General features: G+C 36.8%; 1 protein-coding gene across 2 annotated transcripts; it reads right to left on the bottom strand.

The window, feature by feature from the left end:
* Positions 1-445: 445 nt before the first annotated feature.
* LOC131425538 (uncharacterized) lies at positions 446-24,824 on the bottom strand. Of its 2 annotated transcripts, XM_058587495.1 has the most exons (7): positions 24,656-24,824; positions 24,287-24,527; positions 4,378-4,559; positions 3,918-4,270; positions 1,184-2,134; positions 809-958; positions 446-742 (listed from the first exon to the last, which is right to left on the bottom strand). In XM_058587495.1, the coding sequence occupies exons 2-7, from the start codon at positions 24,456-24,458 to the stop codon at positions 664-666; spliced, it is 1,887 nt and encodes a 628-aa protein (XP_058443478.1). In that variant the 5' UTR covers positions 24,459-24,527; positions 24,656-24,824; the 3' UTR covers positions 446-663. The 2 variants fall into 2 exon arrangements, with proteins under 2 accessions (XP_058443478.1, XP_058443479.1); XM_058587496.1 differs by lacking the exons at positions 24,287-24,527; positions 24,656-24,824 and adding an exon at positions 4,629-5,349.
* Positions 24,825-26,761: the final 1,937 nt, after the last annotated feature.

Below are 26,761 nucleotides of genomic sequence, written 5' to 3'. Positions count from 1 at the left end.
TAAATACCGTAGAAGGGTAGAAGGAATTTGGCCTATGTTGGTTGTTCTAGGTTTTTCAACTGACGCCATATTGCGAGCACAAAATGAACATGACAAAATGAATTCAAGTAAGTGCGTGACACATAAAATATATGTGACAACAGCAATAATTCTGACATATGGTTCAATTCATATTCAATCATGATCCGCTGGTTGTTAAGAAGATCACGTAAACTCCGATGACAAAGCCATTTTTGTAATCTATGTGTTTTTTCACATAAGGTTAACGTGTGGATTTTTTTGAGTGCAGGATAAAGGATAACAATATAGTGTAAATAATCACAAGAGATCCAACTCTGATGATTTCTTAATTCTAAGTAAATAAATAATTGAATAAATCGACCAGTAGATTTTAGTAGAGTTAAGTTTGTGGGATACTTCTCAAGAAATCATTTCACTCTTCAACTTTTCATTGATGCTACTACAATATTTTATTGAATTCTACATTCAATCAACACTTTGTGCTTAGCCTTCAGCGAGAAGCAATAACATTTTTCCAATAATTGGTTACAGTTAATGTTTGAAAGTCGACCATCAGTTCTGAAATTCGAGTACAATAATTCTTATTATGTTGAGGGCTTCTAATAGTGATGATGGTCAATCTCAGCAATAAAACTTGGCTATTTATCCTTGCTTGGGAACATAGGTAGTAATGAGGGCGGAACGTCCCGAAAGCGGTACTGCATTGGACGGTACTTTGCTCCTATAGACGAAATAAATATATTTGTTTATTTTGAAAAAAAAGATCCTCCTCCGGTGAGAAACTTACTTGGCAGCAATGTCGGGAATACGATAGTTCTCACTGATCAGTACGACAGTGAGTTCATCGGCAATGCCCTCTACATGACTGAAGTCTGCCTCGACCTGCTGTTCTGCTAGATTGAAGGCGACGAAATAACCTGGATTTCCAGATTTTTGCCTGTTTTGAAATAAAAAGTCATAATGTAAAGTAACAATCTTTCATTTTTTTCCAAACATGTAACATATTGTTAGTAGATGTAAACCTTGCTTACCAGTCTCTGTTTGGTTAGTAATCGAGTGTGGACGTTTACAATGAATGCATGAAAAGTGTGTTAATTAGAAATGAAATTAAAAATATATTTTAGTAACGTGTAGAATACAACAGGTAGCGAATAGTACATACCGAGTATAACCAACGGAAGTTCCGTTAGTATCAGTGTAAATGGCAAAAGTGCCATGTTGATAAGATGGCGTTCCCCGATACTTCTCTAGATGTTCAATTAAAGTCTGGCTTCCGTTTCCATAATTTAAAATATCCAATGGAACTACTGGAACACCAGGAAGAAGGAACACAAACAAGTTATATTCTGAGGCTGGAATTTGTGCCAGAGAGTTCTTATCGTAAGACCATTGTACCCAGGGTTTGCCTCCTTCAGCGGAAGCATACTGGTTGATCTCGCCGAACGTTTTATGAATGTCTTCCCTAATGATCTTCGCAGATTCGGCACCCAGTGGTTGTCTAAGAACACTTTCCACATTTCCAAACTCGGGTAGATCTAGTCCCAGCTTACCCTCGACGGAAAATACTTCTGGGCGAGTAATGTCTTCGTTTACGGATAGGAAGCCTTCTCCATTGGTAGCATTCTTAACATCCGTGCTCAATTCGTACAACAGAGCTCCCAATCCATCTTGGTACGTTGTATGTGCGTGCGTCCAGAAACCGTAGTCTGTATGCGATAGAGTTTTATCTTCAACTTCGGCGTTTACGTCGTTCTTTCCGTCTCGATCAACGATGAAGTGCTTGGCGTTGGCCAAACGGAATCCTTGGACGCCCAATTGGACCAGATGTCTCAGCGTGGTCTTGATCTTATCCTTTGCAATGGGATCGTTTAGCTGCAAATCAACCCGATCGGCTCCGAACTGCGCTAGGACAAACTGTTGCGAAGTAACTTCCTTCCATGCGGAACCACCACCGGTTACGGCTAGCCAGTTGGTCGGAATCGATCCGGATTCCTTCCAAATAAAAGCAGACCGCGATGGAGAACCTGGATTAGCAAGAGCGTCCTTGAACAGCTGATCGTCTCTGGTGACAAAGTTGGGTGTCAAGTCCAGGATGACCTTGATGTCTTTAGCACTGGATGAAAGAAAAAGAATAGAAATGAGTATTTTTTAAATTAAATCACAATAGGATTAAGTTCATCATCATTTTTCATATTTTTGGTGGCTTGAAGTTATACAGGATAGTAAAAAAAACTAGTTAATTATCGAATCAATCAATCAATTCTAATTTTTGACACAGTGCTACCAAAAATTTATTGCCGCTATAAATGAAGTCGCTAAACTCATCGGTCAATAATTTCCCAATATTACAAATAGATGGCATAAACAATTGAAAAAGGCGGGTGGGTAAAGTCAGAGACATAACTGTAGGACCTGAATGCGAATAAAACTGACATGCTTCTCTCTCGCATTTATTCATACATTAGAGTAAGCGTTGAGTTTTCAATCATTTGAGTGAAAATAATACTTCTTGCAGTTCGGCGTGTTTTCATTATCGGAATTTTCTTATCAAATTTAGGAACTCAAGAATACGTTGTTTTTGATTGCCGTTTCTAGATCGTAGTTTTGTGGTTTCAATTATGCTAAGTGAAATATCTAACATAAGGATATCAAAATCATGTAATTTTGACTCCAAACAGGTCTAAAGAAAACGGTTTTGAATCGATTTTTTGCGCTTCCCATTTCAAAGAAAGAAGAATAACTTAAACTAGAAATCCATGTATATAATCATGAACGAAGAATTTCTTTGCAAGGATCTCAAATTTTTAATTAAACTCACTCAAATTCTGAAAAAAAATTCCTTTCTTATTTTAGGTACAAAATACTCAAATTTGACAGCTTCGTATCTTAACCCAAAAATGAGTAGATAGAGAACGTGCACTTTTTTTATGAATTTGAGTGATATGTCAATCAATTTTGAGTTATGTTCAATGAGGCTTTTCGTATTAGTTGTGTGAATTTAGCAACTTTCCCTGCTTTGCTTCCATGATCGTAACGCGTCTAAGGTGGAGGGAGAGGATGGTTTGGACGAAGGACTCGGTTGAACATCGGAACAGAGACTACCTTGAAACCGCCGTTCGAGTGTAAAAAAGGCAAGAAAGCGTGATGAGTTTTCCTCAGTTTTCAACATTTCGAGTAAACATAATTTTTTCATAAATTGCTGAACATATTTCCGATGGCATGGAGAAAGAATTGTCTTGTTGCGTTTAGTGTTCATTTTTGTGAGGTTATGTCATGTTCGTGCAAAACCTAATTGACAGATGTCGGTTGGCAACAAAATTCAACAACGAATCGGTTGTTGCACTGGAGCTGGCATTAATGTGGAACTCATACTGAATTCCACCTAAATTTCTGATTGAAAATGTTTCGCCCACTCGATTTTTAAATTCGTTCCGAACTGGTAATGTGGTCAGATGGCTAAATCACTTAGATTCACTAGTGGGAAATTGAAAAATAAAAATGTCATTGATTTCGCATCACATTTAGTTCAGATAGTCATCAAAACGAAGCAAAGGAAATAAAGCATACAGTATTCCTGTCTAATTTGCTTTCATAACTAATTACCATATACGACTGGAAGTGACATCGTATGACTGATCATATATGCAAGAAACCAGTTTTTACACACATTACTTCAAACCGTTATGTTCTTGAAGGCATATTCAAGTTACCAATAAGAAAAGAAAAACACAGACATATCGTTCAATTGAGCTCAATTTAAATCAATTTAAATACAGACAACAAAATGATAAAGTTTTCTCTTGCGTATTATCTGTACAATGCAAATCTCAACACAAAAGAGAAACAAATGAAAGATATGTGTACTAGACATATTAGTGATAGGTTTCAATACTCACGTGAATGTTCCCACTAGTTCCTTAATTTTGTTCTCCACCGAGGCTGTGTCAACCAAATAGGTTTCATCGGCAGGTAGCTCGTAAATAACACCCTTTGCACCATAACGTTGGACTGTCTCGGCCTGGTTCTTATAGTTTTGCTCGTCTATCTTAACTAGCGGTCCTTCTTGCCACCACTTCAGAGCAACCGGTGCGGCACACTTCGGTGCATCCATAATTATATAGATGGCTCCGACCAACATTGCCACCCAGAGTCCCCAGAACAGGATGAACAGAAACCAGCGCAATCGAATCCAGAACGGATCGTTGGCGTATTTCATCAGCTCTTCCTTAGTCATTCCGGAGAAGGTTTGCTGCAAATTGACGAAGGCAAAAAGTACAGGAGTTATTTTATAGAAGCTAGTGCCATCCCCGGTTAGTACGTTCAATTACTGGAGACGTACTAATTATTTACACTTACCTGACGCTCCACTTCCAAGTCAATCCTGGCGTCACCATTCTGCTCGGAAATGAATTTCACTTCAACCTCCTTCTGGGCTAGTTTGTCTTTATCCGTAATTGCATCGCCCGCTCCATTGCCGTTGAGCATACGCTCATCCTCACCGTCTTTATAATTGCCGTTTTCACGTACCATGGCAGCACCTACGAAGTGAATCAAATACCAACTATCAGTTTAAGGTACAGTTCCGATGAAAGAAGACTCCTGCCAACCGTGCTTAGTCGACGAACAACCGAAATCAAATGAAGCGAAATGTGTGTGTGTTCGGCGAAGAATGATTTCGTTTTCAAGGCTGATTCTCGCTGTTGTGTTGGTGATTATATTATCATCAATTGCAAAGGCAAGATCTATGCTTGGTAGTGTTGTCTTCTGATAATAGAGCCAGCAATCAGAACATGATCTCTCAGATGATTATGAAGACTACAGATAGTGGGATTTCGGATTCGGATGGACAAAGATAACATTACGAAAATTCCCCGAAAATCGTAACCTTCAATATAAATTGAATCAAGTGGTATTATAACTAAATGTAACAGCAATTGCATTGAAAATTTTCCATTTCTGGTAGTGTTCCTTCAAATCATTTGTCCAAAACGTTGATCATCCCCAATAAGTAATTGACAGTTCGCAAAATGTGCATTCTCTCGACGAAATCGTATACTTCCAGTTCGACCGACGGAACTGGCGACTAAATCGAGCTACTTCATTTCTAATGGATTCACCAAAAGTTACTGATTCCGTTAATTTGAATCGATTAAATAATGAGATCTGGTTGCATCGATAGCATGTATATGTTAAATTCACAGTAAGAGTATATGCAACAATCTACAAATTCTTCTGCTTTAAAGTCAGTAGATTCACCCTGCCAAACCCGATTGGGTCTGAAAGATAATCGGAAGAATTTTTTATTGAGAATATATTCGATAAGTAGAACTCTTGAAAATTTTTAAAAATTTCTCACTTTTTTCAGTCGAATTTTTACATAACGGCTTTCCGTGCAAAGTCCAATCATAAAAAAAATAAACCTTGATTCCCCAGTGTAATTGCATAAATCAAATAAACATAGATTTCCCACTGTACGGTGACACTAACAGCACCTCTAGTGAGAAACGGGTGTACTATTATATATTTATATATTGCAATATGAATTATATATAAGTGACTTTTTAGCCCTATAATATACATGATTTCGTTATTACCATATTAGGACAAAAGTTTCTTCCGCAATGCTGATTTTTTTTAGAGAAAAAAAAACTACTTGTAATCAGAGTTGCCATGTTATTTTATCAAAAATCTGTCTCTGACACAAAAATTTATCTGAATTTGCCTGTGTCTAACTATGTACAAGTAAATTTTGACCGGGTTTCATTTTCATTTTCATCGAACCTATCGAAATCTCTAAAATATGGAAAATGATCTGATTAGTGAGAGTGTCTGACGAAGCGGGCAAAATCTGGCAATGCTTCAAAACAATTTTCAGAATTTTATTCTAAATCATTTTCAGCGTTTTGTTCTTGGTGGAATAAAAACTTGACTAAATTCACACTTAAATTTTTTAGCTGAGTCTCGGCAAAAAAATGCCGAGATTCGCACAGCCGAGTAATCAGCAATCATCTCGGCAAAAATAAAATTACTGAGCGTCTCGGCACCATCAAATTTGACAAACGTCAAATATTGCCGAAATCGTCAGCATAAGATTTACTGTTTGCTCAGTGAAACGTTCACTGAATATTCGGCAATCCAATAAAACGAAAAAATGAAAAAATAAATTACCGAATCATCAGTAATTGAAAATCTAGTCAATTAATTTTGTTTGTAATTTCTCAACATTATAAACACGCCATTCAGGATCAAAAATTCATTTTATTAACACTTAAAGGAGGCTTACAAATTTGTTGTCAGTAGTGCTTAAAGCCTCTACCTGAAAACATGTAGCATAGAAAAAGCGGCGTTTTAAGATGCGGCCACCTTGAGTCGAGCTGGAAATATGAAAATAAAAATATATATTGATTTTTGGCTTACAAAAATGTTCAATATTTAATGATGCATATACGGTATTGTTAAAAAAATAAACTTACTTTGATCTATTGAATTATTCCATGCATTGGGTTATTTTTTCGCATATCCCCCAAAATTTTGTCTCGAGGACTTCTTGAGACCCGTGTTGGGTGTTTTTCCCTTATAATCGCGAGTGCTCTGATAAAGTCGCTTTTTATAAAGCGAAACATGTCACTATATTTATTCAATATTTTTACTTGCAAGTGGTTCCACGGTTCTTCGAAGATTATCCATTTTTTCACTGCGAAGCGAAAATGTAACGCGGCAATAAATGACAGCTGTCGTGCTGAATCTCGGCAACAGCTAGCGCATATTCCGAAATCTCGGCAAACGTCTCTGCTGATGTCGGCATATCTGTTGTTTACTGATAAATTCAGCAAGCAATTATGCCAAATTTCGGCAAAGTGAAGCATTTTACCGAAATATCAGTGAATGCATTTAACGAAGTTCAGAAACATGCGTATGGATTCCTGAGCAATCAGCAAATTTACGTGTTGCTGATCAGTTTCGGCATTTTATTATGCCGAGCTCAAGAAATGGTTTTAAGTGTGTTGGTACTGCGTAAAGCACCCACACTTAAATTTTGTTGCTGATTTCTCGGTAAAGCGTGTTCTTTCACCGAAGTTTGGCATAGTATTATACTGAACTTGTCAGTAAACAACAAATATACCGAGATCAGCAAAACCATTTGCCGAGATTTCGAACAGTGAGTTAGCTTTTACTGAAACTCGGTGAGACACTTATCATCTAAGGTCTCTTTTCGATTTTGCAAAGCATCACGTCGCCATTGCTCGTGGAAGTGGAATGTAAATGTAAATTGGATGAAGGAAAAAGATTTGTATAAGTTATGAAAAGATAAGTGAAATCAAAAACTATCTACTTTGAATATATATATTTATAAACATCCGCTTATTTCCAGGTAGAGGCGCTAAGGGGCATTAGAAACAATTGTGTTTTGCCGTTATGTTTATTATACGCTTATTTTGTTTACTGAATTGAAATGAACATCAATAAAAACCCTCTTTCACCAACATTTGCTTTTATGATATTAATTTAATACAATAACAGAAAAATTTTTCATTTCTTCGATTACTGATGACTCGGCATTTCATTATTCCATCCTGATAACTTTTGCCGAACTGACAGCAAAATTTCTGCTGAAAAGTTCGGCAATAATTGACAGTTATTTGTTAATTTTGGATTGCCGTGACTCTCAGTAATTATACATTTTGCCGAGACGATTACCGAGCACTCAGTTGTGCAAATTTCGACATTTTTTTGCCGATATTCAGCAATAAAAATTAAGTGTGCAAGTCCCGAAAATAAATATCACAGCTAAAAATATTTGTTTCTAGTTTTCCTACTACCTGAAAATTAACAAAAGTATTCAAAAGTATATATAAAATAATCTTTTCGATTCCACCTTGTTTTCACGCAATGATCTCTTTCTTTCGTCCAATTGGTTTATATTTTTCGACTCCACGAGAAATGGCGACGACCGTTTCTGTACAAAATCTATAGGTGACATTAGATAACAAGTGTCTCGCCGAATTTCAGTAAAAGCTAACACACTGTTAGAAATTTCGGCAAACGGATTTGTTGATTTCAATATATTTGTTGTTAACAAACCAGTTCAGCCACATACATATTATGCCAAACTTCGACAATAAAATGCGCTTTACCGAGATATCAAAACTTTACATTAACGAATTTCGGCAATGAGTATGTGGATTACTGAATAATCAGTAAAATGTCGCGTTGCCGATCTAATTCGGCATTTCATTATGCAGAGCTCGAGAGTTTGTTTTAAGTGTTTAGATTTCTACCTGTGTATAACGAACTTAACAGTTCGGCTGAAAAGTTCGTATCGTTTAAAAGAAACACACATTTTTTTGCCAAAATTCGTTTTTATTATTCAACATAATTGCCATCAGAGGCGATACAGCGATTATAGCGATCTTCCAACTTTTCGATACCATTTTTGTAGTACGATTTGTCCTTTGCCTCAAAATAGGCCTCAGTTTCAGCGATTACCTCTTCATTGCTTCTAAATTTTTTACCAGCGAGCATTCTCTTGAGGTCTGAGAACAGGAAAAAGTCACTGGGGCCAAATCTGGAGAATACGGTGGATGAGGGAGCAATTCGAAGTCCAATTCGTTCAATTTCAGCATGGTTTTCATCGACTTGTGACACGGTGCATTGTCTTGATGAAACAAAACTTTTCTCTTCTTCAAATAAGGCCGTTTTTTTTAAATTTCGTCCTTCAAACGCTCTAAAAACGCTATAAAATAGTCACTGTTGATGGTTTTTCCCTTTTCAAGGTAGTCGATGAAAATTATACCATGCGAATCCCAAAATACAGACGCCATAACCTTACCGGCCGATTGTTGAGTCTTTCCACGCTTTGGGTTCGGTTCATCGCGTGCAGTCCACTCAGCTGACTGTCGATTGGACTCCGGAGTGAAGTGATGGAGCCATGTTTCGTCCATTGTTATATATCGACAAAAAAAATCGGTTTTATTTCGATATAACAGCTCCAAACACTGCTCAGAATCATCAATTCGTTGTTGTTTTTGATCGATTGTGAGCTCACGCGGCACCCATTTTGCACAAAGCTTTCTCATATCCAAATATTCGTGAATAATATGTCCAACACGTTCCTTTGATATCTTTAGGGTGTCAGCTATCTCGATCAACTTCACTTTACGGTCATTGAAAATCATTTTGTGGATTTTTTTCACGTTTTCATCGGTAACAGCCTCTTTTGGACGTCCACTGCGTTCATCGTCTTCGGTGCTCATATGACCAGTACGAAATTTTGCAAACTACTTACGAATTGTTGCTTCGCCAGGTGCAGAGTCTGGATAACACTCATCAAGCCATTTTTTGGTATCGGCGGCACTTTTTTTTCATCAAAAAGTAGTGTTTCATCAACACACCAAATTCCTTTTTTCCATTTTTTTCACAATAACAAAAGTAGCTTCACTCAAAATGCAATATCTCACAAACTAATAATCAGACAGCTGTCAAATTTATACACGTATCTTTTGAAGGTTGGTACTAACTGAAAATGGTATGGATTTAATTCTAGTGGCGCCCTCTCATAGAAACGATACGAACTTTTCAGCCGATCTGTTATATTGTCACAGAATAGAGATTTATGGCATCCCCACGGGTAGATTTGGGAGATCAGAAGTGAAAATGTTATACAAGCTTCTAAAACATTTTGATGAAATAAATAGGAAACTGGAGGTCAGACAGTTTAACTAAATCAGCCTTTGTACCAAACAAATTTTTTCGCTATACCTAGAAGAGCAACTCCATTGCATTTATTATGTTTGTTACTCTAACAAGTTGATGAGTAGTTGAATGTTCAAGACGAAATCTAAACCATCACCTCTTTGTAGACAATATTCGATGTTACAACGAATTCATTCGGTTAATATATGTTCGGGAATTTCTTCTACTGCAACTTTAACATTTGCAAAGGATTCAACCTTTGAGAAAGCTTTATATAATTGTCCGTGTGAGAATACTGGATTTTGTAGGTTTGATCTAAGGCCTCGTATATTTGTATTGCCATAAGTTAATGTTACACGTTTTTCAATTCTCCAACGGTTAATTACCAAGGCAATGAGATCTTGTGGCCACACAATCACAAGCAAATTTGATTGTTCGTTTTGAGTTGGCCCGAAATCGGTGGACAAATACTAATTATTGTCGAAGATCTTTTTGATTGAGTTAGAATGAATTGAACCCTTCTACGTCTTCTGGATGATGATGTGATACAAAAAAGTATCTCAACAGGGTGAAGTGAATGGATTGCATTATGTGGATCTGTCCTATGGGTTAATTTAGAAGGGTTACTGCGGCCATGATGAAGTTCTGAAGTTGATGAACGTACAGTTGTTGTCAAGGTGACTGGTAAAAGACTACCAGTCACCAATATGGTTGGCTTCGTGCCAAGTTGTTATGAGGGCACAGTTTTACCGACGACACGACCAGACACTCCGAAGAAAAATTACCATTAAAATTGTCCGTTGACGATTTACCGTCAGTTACTATAAATTTAGCGACCCCTTGATAACGCTGAAAATAATTTTATCGAGCAACACTGTTTAAGTTGCTACGAGCTAGTTACCAAGACACCCTAGACTAAATAAACAAATAGTCTGAAAAAGAGATCCCGGAATATGGGAAAGGTCTTGTATCAGGTATGTTAAGTCTGATTGGACTAAGGTTGAATAAAAAGTACAAATAACCAGTTTATTTCACGAATGCTACATCAGTCGCACCAGTTAGGGGAGCTCCCTAATAGTACACTGCAGTGACTTGTACTTGGGAGAAAGTAGCTATCAGGATTTCAAATCAATCGATCAGTACAATTTGTGGAATATTTTTACAACTGATTTTTCGACGTTAAAAAAGTACTATTGTTGACCTTAGGAACCGCAAAGTTCACTTAAGCTACGATCAGACTAGCCAGTTTATCTGTCACAGTTTATCTGTCACAGACAAGTAATTTTTCGGCATTTTATATTCGGTCTGGCAATGTGATTACACTATTCACAGTTAAATGACTGCAACATTAAAGTTTGACTGCCGACAGTCAATACTTTGACAGTTGTTATGTTTGACTGTGACAGACTTTTTGAGCATGTCTGTATTGTGATTACATTGATCAGACAAATAAAACTGGTTACAGACTTAAATATACGGAGTGGGCTGTTTATTGCAGTTTTTCTGCACAAAGTGATCATATTGGAAGAAAGTTTGTGGGGCAGAGAACTTTTCACAGAATATTGCATTATGATAAATATCGATCTGGTCTCACAAACGGAAGTTCGTTGCGTTGCTAATTGGTGTGTTCTGTTTGGAAGCAATTAAAGAAGTAATATAAATGTGCTCCCGTTTTTTTACCTTTTTTATAAATATCAAAAAACAGGTATAGAAATCGCTCAAACTTTAGAACAATTTTCCGAAGCCCGGAAACCCATGGTGAATTGGTTATTATTTTAGAAAATTTCAAATACTGAACTTTTCCACAGTTTTAAAAAATATGAAACCAAAACTCTTCGATGTATCTAAAAATTTTTTATTAACCAAGTATGAAGTGAGCGTGTTTTTGTTAAAATGAAACGTTTATTTTGAATGAGAAAAAATAGTCGAAATAATGACCATCTTTCTGGCAATTTGTGGATACCTCGAGAATCAGACATCCCATTTTCGACTTCTTCGTAGGAATTGAAATGGTGCAAAGTCAATGCGTGGCTATTCGATGAAAACAAATGGTAGTTATTTCATTTAAATTCATATTTGTTTTCCTTACTTTTTTATCTCTGAATGATTTACATTTCAAGTGATTCTATAAAAAATATTTCATCTTTGTTACAGTACTTTGGTTGTTCTGTTTCATATTTCCTATCTGTATCTTGGTGTTCACTGCTTTAGTGTCATTTGATACAAATAGTATTCGGAAATAAATGAATACGACGGTGAGGGAGAAGCTCACAGTCAAGTGCTTTGATTGTATCCTTCCAGAACTTTGAAACTGATTTTGATTTGACTCTGCAGTATTTTTATTCAAATGCAAACATAATTCTAATGCTTTCCCCAAATCATCTCTTTCTAATGCAAAATTCGACAATTTTTAAATGATGAAAATATACGATGTTGTTTGTACTATGACTATGATGTATATTTGATATGTTTAGCAGATGTCATAACAACAACAAAAAATTGAGATTCTTTCAAATCATATGTTCATTATCTACACGTTTGTGTCTTACCGCTCACATCATACGGGTATATCTGCTATTACTAAAAAATCCAGAGTGGCACCGAGATCGAAAGCGTGAAAAATATGTTTCGCAATTGTTGAGTATTTTTTAAGCAACAAATACATTTTCAATAAATTGTAAATGGAGTGGTAGATTCAAATATCAAATGCAATGCAAATCCATAGGATCATCCTACCTCCGTAAATATGACAATTAAAGGGTTGAAATTTTGGGAAGGTTGTCTCAAGTCCAAGCTCTTTCAAATATTTTATAACGGTATGAATTCCCTTTGGGGTAGAGTTCAGATTTTGACAGATCCACAATTTTATTACCAAACGCTTTGTAATCAATTCAATTATCGAACTAACGAACGATAAGCTATTGGAAATTCGGTAAATATTTACAAAATCTAGAAAAAAATTCAAATAGGTGCATTTTCTGTTACCGGTCAGAATTTTTTAATTTGAAGTAGTTAATACTTTTTTCATTAATTCATTATTTAATTTTTCATAATCATTTCATCCAAGTACAAAGCAAAACGTACCAGTACTATGCTTCTGGAGATCCATTGCACTTTATCGTGAAGGAGGAGCTCGAAAAATTCAGTAGTAATTTCGATTAAGAATTCTACGAAATATGCGATAAGCTTCATTATTTCGACCGGAAATGGCGACATTGACAACGCGGTTCGGTGAGAAGGTAGTACACGTGGTAAAGAGATAGAATTGGGGTCCAATACTCGTGGTCATATACTCAAAAATGGAATTCACTCACATTTCGTAGAGGTCGCCTGAGCGATATTCACAAATTTAGGATCAAATAAAAGGCCAAAACTCCTGAGCTTCTGAACTTTGCGCGGATGCAAGTGTTTAAAATTTCATTTTTGCCATTTCTAAAATTATAAGTATTTAAAATTTAAACCCTCGTTTAAAGTACGATGGCCGAATCATATATAATCTTATAAAATTGACTAAAATCAATACAGTTTGTAAGTCATGTTAACAGATGGTCATACGAACCGACTTCATTTACACCGGTTGCAGAAGTACCTGCACAAGCAAAACTGTTTCATTTTGTTGGTTGTTGGTTGTGCTAATTAATTTTTTTTTGTTTTTTTTCAAGAAGCAATAAAATATAATTTCGAAGAATACTACAAATATAAGAATGTGAGAATATCAGTAATACGAGAAAGCCATTAATACACCATTAGGTGGATTAAAACAGTTTTTTATTATTACTATCTGGTTTCTACACATTAGAAAATAATTGATCACGAAACCAACCCTCTTGGGGAAAACCACGTGTACTCACTTCTCACACTGGTGCTGGACCGTTTTGCTTTGTGTTTGGATGAAATAAACAAGTTTTTGGTTGTCATAGAATCTGTGGCAGACAACTTCTGCACAACAGGCATGTCCAAACACTGCACTGCACTGCGTGCTTCATATAACCACCGCCACCTCGTGTATTGAGAATGCCATTGCGTGCCAGTGCACAAAGAGAAACACGAAACGCAATATCCGAAGCCACGGTGCTCGTGGCGCTGTTTTATTTTCGGCACTGGTGTTTCAAGCTTCGGCATACACCGAAACCGCGTATTTTCAGTTTCGTTAAACACCGGAGCCGAGTGTTTTCAATTTCGCGAAGGCACCGAAGAGCACCCATGCGTTGGTTATATTGTCAATCAATTGAATTCAATCAGACGCGTATTGATGAAAAAAGAATTAATCATTCAAACGCATTTTTCGTCATACCGTGGCGCTATAGGTGCTTATAGTACAACCAACGTATGTGGCAAAATCGGAAACACTCGGCTTTGGTGTTTGCCGAAGTCAGGAACACTCGACTTCAGTGCTGCCCGAAAATCCAAGCACCGGTGTTTGACAATTACACGACCACCACTACGAGTGCTTTTTCTACTGCGTTCGGTGTGTGTTTTTCAACACGGGCACGAAGCGTAGCATTCAATACTCCTGGTGGTGTGCTCACGAGTGAAGGTGAGTACCGTGCAGAACGGATCCGTGTTTTTGCCATGCCTGACTGCACAACAGTTTCAGAAACAGTCAAATTTGTCTGTACAATCATCAACTGTTTGTCTGTCGACTATGATCACACTGTGATTACATTGTCACATATAATCTGCACACTTTGACTGCATACAGATGGACAGTCAAGCCGATTTTGACTGCTTGCAGACAACTGCGAACCGATTACACTATGATACAGTCAAACTGCACAAGTTTGTGCAGATAAACTGGCTAATGTAATCGTACCTTTAGTAAGCTGAAGGCTGGATATTCAAAGGTCTACTACAGGTACAACAAAAAATTATCAGTATATTTTTTTAATTTGTTTCTCAATCTAAAGGCTGCACAACGACGAAGCGAAACCGATCCAATGTACAAAATTAACGACCAGGTCGGAAGAAAGGAATAGCATCAGAATACGCTTTGCTCATTACGTTTTGTCCTCCCATATCTCATAAGCCTATCAACAGCAGTATGCTAACGGATATTTACTGTTACTGAATTCAATAAACGGCTTGGGTAGACACACATAATGTGTTTCTCAAAATTACGACTCAATAGCCGTTCAACCGAGAAGGTTGTGTATAGAAGCGTACAGTTTAACAACGCTGGTTGGTTTACACGCGTTAAATACGACAACGGTTGAACTACAGGTAGAGACCTGTTGGCAGCAGCCGTTGAGACGTATAGTCGTGCTGCATAAGAGAGCCCTAGTGCTGGGCCAAGCTGGTGAAGGAAACAACAAAGGGCGTTTCCCAAGCTCTACCCAGGCCACAATACACAGCCACAAGTGCTGAGCAAGAGAGTGCAAAGGCACATCGAAGAAGGAGAGTGCAAAGGCACATAGAAGCAGGCAAAGGCACACCGGTGCGAAGGCACTTCGGTGCAGAAGCATATCGGTGCGGAACACAAGGAAGAAGGAGACAAGACAACTCGGTCTTTCCACTGCCATACAACACGCAGGTATACACCGGTGATCTGCGCTGGTTACAGCTGGCGAAGACAAAAGTAAATCGGAAATCGAGTGGTGCTTGATGTCAGGTAGCAGTAGCATCACATCCAACAATCAGCATCCAACAAGAACATCTAGAGCAACGAGAATCTACACGGCAGTGCAACGGAGATAGACAACAATTTCAAGGTAGAAGTTTTTTCTTTTCCTTTTGATTGAGTACTGTGTAGTGTTGGTTTCATTTTTTATTTAAAGTTTGATTAAAAATTTTAATGTGATGGATGAATCCATGGACGTAAATCCTAGCATGAATCCGATACCCCCACGAACGAAAAAATATCAGGAGAGCTCTTCTGGGCCTTGGATAGTCTTTTTTAGACGTATATCAAAGCCATTAAACATTTTACAAATTAATAAAGGTTTGACATCACGATACTCTTCAATCAAAGAGATCATAAAAGTAAATAACGATAAAATTCGTGTTGTGGTAAATAATTTGAAACACGCGAATGATATTGTCTCTTCGGAACATTTCATTAAAGAGTATAAAGTTTACATACCCTCCAAAGATGTCATACCCTCCGTCCCATGTCTATGTCGATTAAATTCGCCTCCCTGTTCGGCTTTTTGTTCCAAATGTAATGAATTGTACGAACTGCAAAAAATTCGGCCACACAGCTACTTACTGTAGTAATAAACCAAAATGTATTAAGTGTGAAGGGCCTCATAAAGATAATGATTGCAACAAGGAAATTGAAAAATGTATTTATTGTGGAGAAAGTCCTCATGAGGATATTTCAGTATGCACTGCATTTAAAGTACACAAAGACAAAATTAAGCTTTCTTTAAAAGCACGGTCTAAGCGCACATATGCAGAAATGCTTAAAACGGTCATTGATGTCCCCCCTTTGGAAACCGAAAACGGGTTTTCAAATCTAGAGGAACTAGAGGACTCTGACTCTGACGAAAATAGTGAAGGTAATTCGTTTATCACTACCCAAGGGTCAGTTAAGAGAAAGAAGTCTTCTTCCAAATTACCAAAAAAGACACCTAAAATTTCATCTTCAAAAAAAGATCCCCGTGTTAAACAAAAAAAGTCAAAACCAAAGACTGTGCCTCCTGGTTTGTCAAATTCACAAACCAATCCAGGATCTAGCACAGAAAAAGGTAATAATCCTGTGGGCTCTATTTCACAGCCACCAACAGGATTACTGAAGTTTTCGGAAATTGTTGAATGGATTTTCTCAGCATTCAATATATCTGAACCCTTAAAGACCCTCATAATGGCATTCCTTCCAATAGCTAGAAATGTTTTGAAGCAGTTATCAGCTCAATGGCCAATTGTCTCAGGTTTTGTATCTTTTGATGGATAATTTATCACCCGCCGCAAATGATACAATCACTGTCCTGCAGTGGAATTGTCGAAGTATCATGCCAAAACTTGATTCATTTAAAATTTTATTGCATAGCCAAAAATGTGATGTATTTGCTTTATGCGAAACATGGCTTACTTCAAACATAGCTTTAAATTTTAATGACGCATGACACGGATCCCAAGACCTCCGGCACGCCCAAGTGCATTAGATCTATCTCTTTGCTCAACATCAATTCGACTAGATTGCACCTGGAAAATACTGCCTGATTTACACGGTAGCGATCATTTACCAATCATCATCTCAATTAGCAGTAGCAATTGCATTGCTACTTCCGCTAGTATTCCATATGATTTGACAAAAAATATCGACTGGATTAAATACCAAAGTAGTATCTCTAGTATTTTGAATTCAATGGAAGAGCTCCCTCCACTTGAAGAATATGACTTCCTCATTTGTTCGATTCTGGAGGCAGCAGAACAATCCCAAACTAAACGCTTTCCTGGGACAACGACTAACAGAAGGCCTCCCAACCCCTGGTGGGACAAAGAGTGCTCAGAGGCTAAACTCGCAAAACAAAATGCTTGCAAGACGTTTTTAAAACGAGGAGGAGGAACTCCTCAGAATTTTGAAAAACTTATGGCTTTAGAAACCAAGTACAAGAGCATACTTCGAGCCAAAAAATGTAGCTATTGGAGACATTTTGTCGAAGGTTTGTCAAGAGAAACCTCAATGAGCACTCTTTGGAACACGGCCAGACGAATGAGGAATCGTAACGTGGGCAATGAGAGTGATGAATACTCGAACCGATGGATATTTGACTTTGCTAGGAAAGTTTGCCCAGATTCTGTTCCTACGCAGAGCATTATAAGGGAATCTCCTCCAAATAATGGTTTTATTAATAACCCATTTTCAATGATGGAATTTTCTATAGCACTCTTGTCTTGTAACAATAACGCTCCTGGGTTGGACAGAATTAAATTCAACTTGGTGAAGAATCTGCCCGACCTCGCAAAAAGACGTTTGTTGGAATTGTTCAACAAGTTTCTTGAGCAAAATATTGTTCCACCTGACTGGAGACAAGTGAAAGTTATCGCCATTCAAAAACCGGGGAAACCAGCTTCCAATCACAACTCATATAGACCCATTGCGATGTTGTCCTGCATCAGAAAATTGTTCGAAAAAATTATTCTACGACGTCTCGACACTTGGGTCGAGACGAACGGTTTGTTGTCAGATACTCAGTTTGGCTTCCGTAGAAATAAAGGGACGAATGATTGCCTTGCATTACTTTCGTCTGACATCACAATTGCCTTCGCTCAAAAGCAACAAATGACATCTGTATTTTTAGACATTAAAGGAGCATTTGATTCAGTTTCCATTGATGTTCTTTCAGACAAGCTCCACCAACATGGACTCCCAGCGGTTATAAATAATTATTTGCACAACCTTTTGTCAGAGAAACGCATGCATTTTTCATATGGCGATTTGACAACATTCAGAATTAGCTACATGGGTCTACCGCAAGGCTCATGCCTCAGTCCGCTCCTTTATAATTTTTACGTGAATGACATTGACAGCTGTCTTGTAACCCCATGTATACTAAGACAATTGGCAGATGATGGCGTGGTTTCAGTTACTGGACCCAAAGCTATTGATCTGCATAAACCATTGCAAGATACCTTAGATAACTTGTCCGTTTGGGCTGTTCATCTTGGTATCGAATTCTCGAATGATGGGAAGAATGATCCAACAGGTTTTAACTTTTAAATACCTCGGGGTGTGGTTCGATTCCAAATGCAAGTGGGGAGGACACATTAGGTATCTGATAACGAAATGCCAACAAAGAGTAAATTTTCTTCGAACAATAACAGGATCTTGGTGGGGTGCTCATCCGCAAGATCTAATAAAATTGTATCAAACAACGATACTTTCAGTGATGGAATATGGATGCGTTTGTTTTCGTTCCGCTGCAAACTCTCATATTATCAAACTTGAGCGAATTCAGTACCGTTGTTTGCGAATTGCCTTAGGCTGCATGCATTCAACACATACAATGAGTCTTGAAGTTCTGGCGGGAGTTCTTCCATTAAAAGATCGATTTTGGGAGCTTTCATCACGCCTGCTAATAAGATGTGAGGTGCTGAATCCCATGGTAATTAATAATTTCGAACGACTAGTCGAGCTTCGATCTCAAACAAAATTCATGACAGTATATTTTAACCATATGTCACAGGAAATCAACCCTTCAAGATATATTCCTATCCATGTCAGCCTCCTAAATGTCCCTGACTCAACTTTATTTTTCGACACATCCATGCAGCGCGAAGTGCGTGGAATCCCGGATCACCTACGCTCGACGGAAATCCCAAAAATATTTTCAAGTAAGTTCAGGCATATTGACTCTGAGAAAATGTTTTACACGGACGGATCGCGAATTGAAGAAGCGACAGGGTTTGGTATGTTCAACAATAATGTTTCGGCCTCATTTAGGCTTCAAGAACCTGCATCTGTTTATATAGCAGAGCTAGCAGCAGTTCATTATAGTTTGAGTGTAATCGTCACATTATCTCCAAACCATTATTTCCTCTTCACAGATAGTCTGAGTGCAATTGAAGCCATTCGCTCAAACATGACTGGCAAGACTGAACCGTTTTTCCTGGGCAAAATAAAACAGTGCCTGAACGACATATTGAACAATAATTATCTAATCACTATAGTCTGGGTCCCGGCTCATTGCTCCATTCCTGGCAATGAAAGAGCCGATATTTTAGCCAAACGTGGTGCTATTGAGGGTGAAATTTATGAGCGACCGATTGCTTTCAACGAATTCTAAAGCTCGTCTCGCCAAAGAACACTTGCCAGCTGGCAAGCTTCTTGGGATAGAGATGATCTGGGTCGGTGAATGCACTCAATTATTCCGAAAATATCGACAAAGGCATGGTTCAGGGGACTGGATGTGAGTAGGGATTTCATTCGTGTGATGTCCAGACTCATGTCCAATCACTACACGTTAGATGCACATCTCCTTCGAATTGGGCTCTCCGAGACTAATCATTGTGCTTGCGGAGAAGGTTATCGGGATATTGATCATGTCGTTTGGACATGCGTGGAGTATCGTGATGTCAGATCTCAACTAATAAATTCTTTGCGTACCCAAGGTAGACTATCCAATATCCCAGTTCGAGACATTCTTGCTTGTCGTGACCTTTCATACATGAAACTTATTTATCATTTCATAAAGAAAATTGGAGTTTCAATTTAATAAAGGCCCCTTTTAAGACTTAGCTCTGATCCCAGCTGCATCCATGAGCCAACTGATCCCAGCTGCGTCCATGAGGTCAACCAATAGCTAAATTAGAATAAAAATTATGTAATGATACAAACAAACTCGAAACAGTTTATGAAATTATCAACAAAATGTCAAAAAAAAACAGCTTATTTTATAATTTATAGAAGGTAATCGTTTGGTTCAAATAATATTTCCGAGTAGATTTCATAATTAATGACGAGTTACCTAAGATGATATTTAAGCTATAAGAGAATATGTTTTAATAAATTCAAAACGTTGTGACTATGTTAGAATTAAATTAGGATAAGAATATTATGTAAAAGTGATGCTACGGCGAAGAAAAACTTATGTAAACTGCCTTAAGAAATAAACGTATTTATGAAAAAAAAAATTACGACTGACTTAAGGCCTATGAATGCTTAAGAAAAATCACCAGTGTATTAAAAAAGATGTACGTACCAAACTAATATTACTATTTTGAAGTTATGCTCAACGGCATTAGCTTTTGCATTGTGCAACAATGGCCATTTACCTAATACTGTTAATTACCCATTTAACATGTAATAAAATGTATTCTTTTTTGTTTCAATACTTAACATAAAATAATTAGTTTTCTTTTAGTATCATCATGCCAAAATGTTTAAAGTTTTTGAAAAACCACGAATGAATATGAAAGTGGAAATGTATATTCACTCGTTAGTTACAAAGTTGAATTTATTCCAAAATTTACATCCATGTTCTGATTAAATGTATCACTATTAGTCTGGCCATATCATTCATGTAATACTGTTCAGAATATTCCCGTTTTCTTCATGATCTTTGATCCGATCAAGCGCTGCGATATCTCTGCAACAGTACAATATCTGTTCTCATCATATACGCTTCCAATTCCACCTTGCTGGTGTCCCCATGTCACCATTCCACATTTATTTGCATTCTACACTCCTTCAATAAATAGTAACCATGGCAGTTGTTAAAAAAATTAAATAAATAATCAACTTGTGTTGCCAGTTTTAACATTTTTATTAGTGTTTTCGTTTTGACATTACGAGTTACTGAGGGGTAGTTGAATTTGTGATACAGTTTTGATAAACGAGTGGCAGGTGGTGTCGTCGGTTTTACCAAATACAAATTATTTGTATTTGGTTTTACTTCATGATTTTTCACCATGTTTTTGGAGGTTGTATTTATCTCTTTTAGGGAAATACTTTAGTGGCTTTTCCTTGTCATAACTCGAACAGCGTGAAGATCACTGCAAGGGAAATGAATGTGTAAAAGTATCGTACAGATATCTGAGTTACGGCGGCCTATTGTAGGTCTAACCTTGTTCACATATGTTCAGGCACATGAGAAGTGAACAATTCAAATACAATGCAATGGAAACCTAATGGCGTTTTGCTATTTAATTGCACTCCACCGATGCGGTGCCACATCGAAGCTTGCAAATACAAAGGAAAATGATGTAGACCTAAGACAAGACCTGACAACTGGGGGGGCTGCTTTTGTTCCAAAATGGACCAGTTTCTGATTGGTTGATTTTGATGTTGCTACCCGCACATTGTGAAGAGAAGAAACTTTTGCAGGGTACGCGAGCAATGATGCCAAGTAAAAAGAAAATCAGAAAACAAGTTTATTAAAATGTATAATTTTAGCTCACCAATGAAAATGAAAATTTTCAGAGAATGTTCCACTTTTTTCCAATGTCATTTGTAATAAATGTTTATAGTGGCAGCACTGTGTAATTAAAATCAGCATCAAGCCGTTTTTCTTTTTAGTGAATTAAAGTGTAACCAAAAAAGATTTGTTAAATTAGTGTAAACTCGAAAGTGTGTTCAGTTTTACGAGAAGAATGAGCTGTTGTGTTCCACACTGTGGTCACACTAAGCATTTCTATCCAAACTTGACTTTTTCCGGTTTTAAAAAGATCCTGTAATACGTCAACAATGGATTCGATTTTAATAATAAAATGCATTCACCAACACATTTTTCATGTTTATTTCAAATCAAAAACCGAGTCTTAAAATTAAATTTAATAAATACTTTTTTCTTAGCATGAGGTTATTAAAAAATCTGTAAATATGGCTACACTGTAGCCGATACGTTGGTATTTTTTCCACAGGGCGAAAATGACGAGAAGGATGATTCGGAAGGAAGAATAAGAAGCCAGTTGTCAGGTCTTGTCTTAGATGTAAACATAAACAGTATCCCTTGACTACCAATTAAAGTTGAATGCGCACAAAAGGATATACTCTCGAAGGGCAGTTTTAATTCGGATTTGTAAGCATTTAGAGAGAAAGTAAGTTCGTTTCGCGTTTACATGAAGTTATGCAGAACCTGTACATAACCCATATGCGAAGATTAGTATTTACAGGACCTTATTTTTGGTACAGTCTTAAGTTAGTTAGACTTATAAAATTAACGAAAACGAAAAACCACTCTTCCCTCTAATGTTGAAATTTGTATTCTATTATACATAGTTCTGCTGCAATTTCATTTCAAACCGAATGTTTACAGAAGGTTTATTGGTCGCTATCCCAAAAACAAAATTGTTCTATGCCAATTCAAAATCAATTGACGCCTCTTCACTAATTCCACTAATATCAGAAGAAAACTAATACGTAAACGACTCTTCTTTCCTAGACCTAATATACCATTTGGATACTTTTTCCGGGGGTACGTGAGCATCTGTTTGACGGATTTAATTGCCAGCAATAAAGTATAACTTTTCCTTTACAATCTTTTCCGGAACTACGGGTTGATGAGTGTTGACGAGTTCAAGTTTCGGCTGATGAGAACTGGTTTGAAATACCGTTTGATCCCCGATCAGAAACAATATTTAGAATAAATAAATATTTAACTACAAGAAAATCCCAATTAGGTGAAGTTGTTAAAAATTCTATTGAGACTGGAAAGATGAGATATGTAGTACAAATGAAATTATATAATCATATTTTACTACTTGTAATATTGAATTTTACGAAATTTATCTGAGTGTAGTAAATACAATGTTTTGAGTCCGCACTTTTTTCAAGTTACACACTTTTTGTACCCTGATTGAAGATATTTGAAATTTTCACCTGATACCTCTGGTCAAAATAGAAGATTGTTTTGAGTGTAGCTCAAAATGTCCTTCTAATTATAGTTAATTAGCTTGAAACGATTTTCAATAGTTCTATAATATTTTTATGTGTATAACTAAAAATGTCCAATTCACCCAGCTCCCTATATATGTCGAAATGTGTTGCTATCCGATTGAGTTTCTTAATTTGACAGTAGTTGTTAATTAGTGAGCAATTCGTATTGATCGTTAATATATCATCTATCTGAAAAATGCGGTAAAATATGCACAGATGTGTTAATTTTCGTTTGCAAAATATGCGTATTACTGAAACTTAACACCCAATTTTTTTGCTGATTCAGTTATTTACACATGAAGAGAAGAACAACCGAAAATGACATGCATTTACGTCATTGTGTACCTATATTTACCTCTTCTCATTTTAAATTATCAACACAGACATGTTCCAAATAACTCATCCATCTGAGTGTGAATGTGAGTCCAGTGCTTCGAAGCGCATGGCCCTCAAGTCAATCGAAACTCCCGATAACGTGACCACAACGTATGCAGTTCTGTTCTTATGGTTTCTAGCCGATATTTTTAAAAAGGTTGTGTTGAAAACACTCTTGTGAATAATTCTAGACTCCTCACTATCTCGAAATGAGCGATATTGGGTATTGGTTTAACATTTTCTGATACTTTCAACTTCGCTTACTCTTCGCTACTCGAAACTTTCAGACAATATTATTTATTCCATCAAATTTGTCAAAAGATTTTTTGTGCTTTGCTTTTCTCCCGGAACATCATTCCTAAGTTTTAGAAAGATAATTTTGGCAACAGCTGCTAGGTTTACTACTAATAAATTCAAACAATCAATAAATGGTTAACATTAAATTTAGAATTTAGATCGTTTAAATTCTATCAGTAGTCTTTATATAATCATTAATATGCTACCGGAATCGGCAATATCACTATCTGTTTCTTCTTTTTAGGGCTGCAGTAGATAATGCGCATGTTGGGACGGATTCGTTACGGTTGCGAATAATATTTCACATACGGACTACTCACGGATTTTCAAAATTCCACTATCATTTCACTGTTATCGCATTCCTTTTTTGATTTTTCGCCCAAAATAAACCATTGTCATCTTGCTTGTACGAACATGATGCTTAGGTTGAAACTGATTTCATCATCCATTTTGTTTTTTTTTCTTCTTCATGCATAGCCACATTATGATTATGGAATGCGAACACTTTTCTATCAATGAAACTTTCGTGTTTGTTTTCGGTTTAACTGTTTTAAAGCTATTAAAAAATGAGATCTTTCTTACCGTTCGTGTTTGGCTCAGGTGCAACTAAATTGGCCTGATCAAGCTCAGATTCCGATAGTTTTTTGTATGATTCTTTGGGTTCTGCCACCTGGTTATCTTTGTCGGTAGCAACAGACTGAAGTCTGGCCGCTTCGATATCTAGCTTCGTACTATTCCTATTCGATTCATCCATAGTGTTCGTTGATTGGTTGGCTTTGGTACGCTCGTACAACACCTACCACAAGGGATTAGTCTCCTATACCTGTACATCAAGATTGTGAGAGTTGGTTTTCATTATTAGAATGGTGCGTAGTTGCTTGTAGTTCGAAAACCTAGCTGTGGCCGTGATAAATTGCTCACTGGTGTTAGTAGTCGTAGCAGCTTGCTTACCTTCGTCGGTTCGATGAAACAAATCGAACACTAGGCTGACTAGTAGTTCGCGTACACTTCAACAGTAAAGATGGGTGGGTGGGAACAGATCGATTATGACGAAGCTTCACCTCCTGCCTAAAGGACGAATGCTAGCACTTTCACTATATGTGAATGCTGATAAGGGTGTGGTGCGCAGATGACGTTTTCGGATGGAATGAACGATAGCATGAATTCGGGGCTGGTTTCGTTGTTGTTGCTTTCTTTTTCGAAACGTCCGAAAAGTAATACTGTCAGACGGCATGAAGGACCTTTCTCATATGTTAAACTACTGTGAAATGTTGCATTGGATTTGTTTTCATAGCGTAAGGTTTATTTTGGAAAAGAGATATTTTTCCTTAAATACGTATAGGGATCTCAAAGATAAATTAATACACATTATGTTATAGGGTAGCCGCACCCATATTCATGTTAGTTGTTTGACTGCATTTCAGTACATTAAAAAAACATATGGAATTTCATTATAATACCTTGTGGCTTCTAGCCACAAGAATGTCGTATGTTACTCATAAAATCATCTTATAAAGATTGAAATTTTATTAGGCTATGGGTGTCATGCACAAATAATGGTATTTATATATATATATATATATATATATATATATATATATATATATATATATATATATTTTTATATATATATATATATATATATATATATATATATATATATATATATATATATATAAATATATATAAATATATATATATATATATATATATATATATATATATATATATATATATATATATATATATATATATATATATATATATATATATATATATATATATATATATATATATATACGGTCTGTTCAAAAAGTACCCGGAATTCTCATTTTTCTAAAAAAATATTTATTTATTTGTCTACATCTATATGGTCCCCTTCAAAGTAATCCCCCCTAGATATAATACACTTATGTCAGCGTTTTTTCCAGTCTTCGAAACACCCCTGATAGTCACTTTTTGTAATGCTCTGTAGCACTCTCAGCGATTCTGCCTTTATCTCTTCAATCGATGAAAAACGCTGTCCTTTCATGGGTCTCTTCAACTTTGGGAACAGGAAAAAATCACACGGAGCGATATCTGGTGAATAAGGAGGTTGGGGCATGATTAAAGTCTTGTTTTTAGCCAAAAAATCACGAATAAGGAGAAGCAGTTTTGGAACGAATTTTCATGGCCAAAACATTTGAAAAAATATGATGGCATGAGCCAACTGATATGCCAACTTCATCAGCAACTTCTCTAATAGTGATTCGGCGATCATCCATAATTATTTTTTCCACTTTTCCCACATTTTCATCGATCATTTACGTGCTGGGTCGACCGGAGCGTTCGTCATTCTTCAACGTCTTCGCGGTCATCTTGGAAACGCTTATACCACTCGTAAACACTTGTTTTTTTCATAGCAGACTCACCGTAGGCTCTCTGTAACATTTCGCACACTTGGTTACACTTTATTTAATTTTTCACGCAAAATTTAATACAAATTCTCTGACTCTTCAATTCTTCCTGTTTAAACTAACAAAAATCGCCGAGCTCAAAAAAACACGTCTACACCAGCCGCTACAAGACAGAATGTAAACAATGAATACAGCTGAAAATTTCACCATACATTAGGGACATATGTACCAACCAAGGGGAGCGTCGCTTAACACAAACTATATTATGCCTCTAAAAAAACACGTGATATACTGTGAGTCTAATGTCGTTTTCGCTTGAGAACACTGACACTGACCCAGGGCAGTTTCATCAAACAAACACTTTTCACGAAACTGTGTTGATTTAGCACTTAGCAACGGGGGTTTGAGCAAACCTGATATAACAACCAGGTTCGAAACTGACTCGATTTTCAGTTCAACAACGTTAAAACTAGGTTCGAAACTAGCTTCAAACAAACGGTTTGACAGCAGTTAGAGTGGAAACTGGGTTAGGTTTGGCATCAAGCGAAAACGACACAAGTGTGCCACGCTGTTCCCCATGAAACAGCAACTTGTCAAAACTGAGCCCTTTGTGTGCCGCAACTGTGCAACTGTATGAAAACGAAAGTGCCAATATTGATAA

Source organism: Malaya genurostris, chromosome 1, assembly GCF_030247185.1.
Source record: "Malaya genurostris strain Urasoe2022 chromosome 1, Malgen_1.1, whole genome shotgun sequence".
Classification (NCBI taxonomy): domain Eukaryota; kingdom Metazoa; phylum Arthropoda; class Insecta; order Diptera; family Culicidae; genus Malaya; species Malaya genurostris.
Note: the sequence above shows the minus strand (reverse complement) of the source record. Positions and strands in the feature narration are given on the sequence as shown.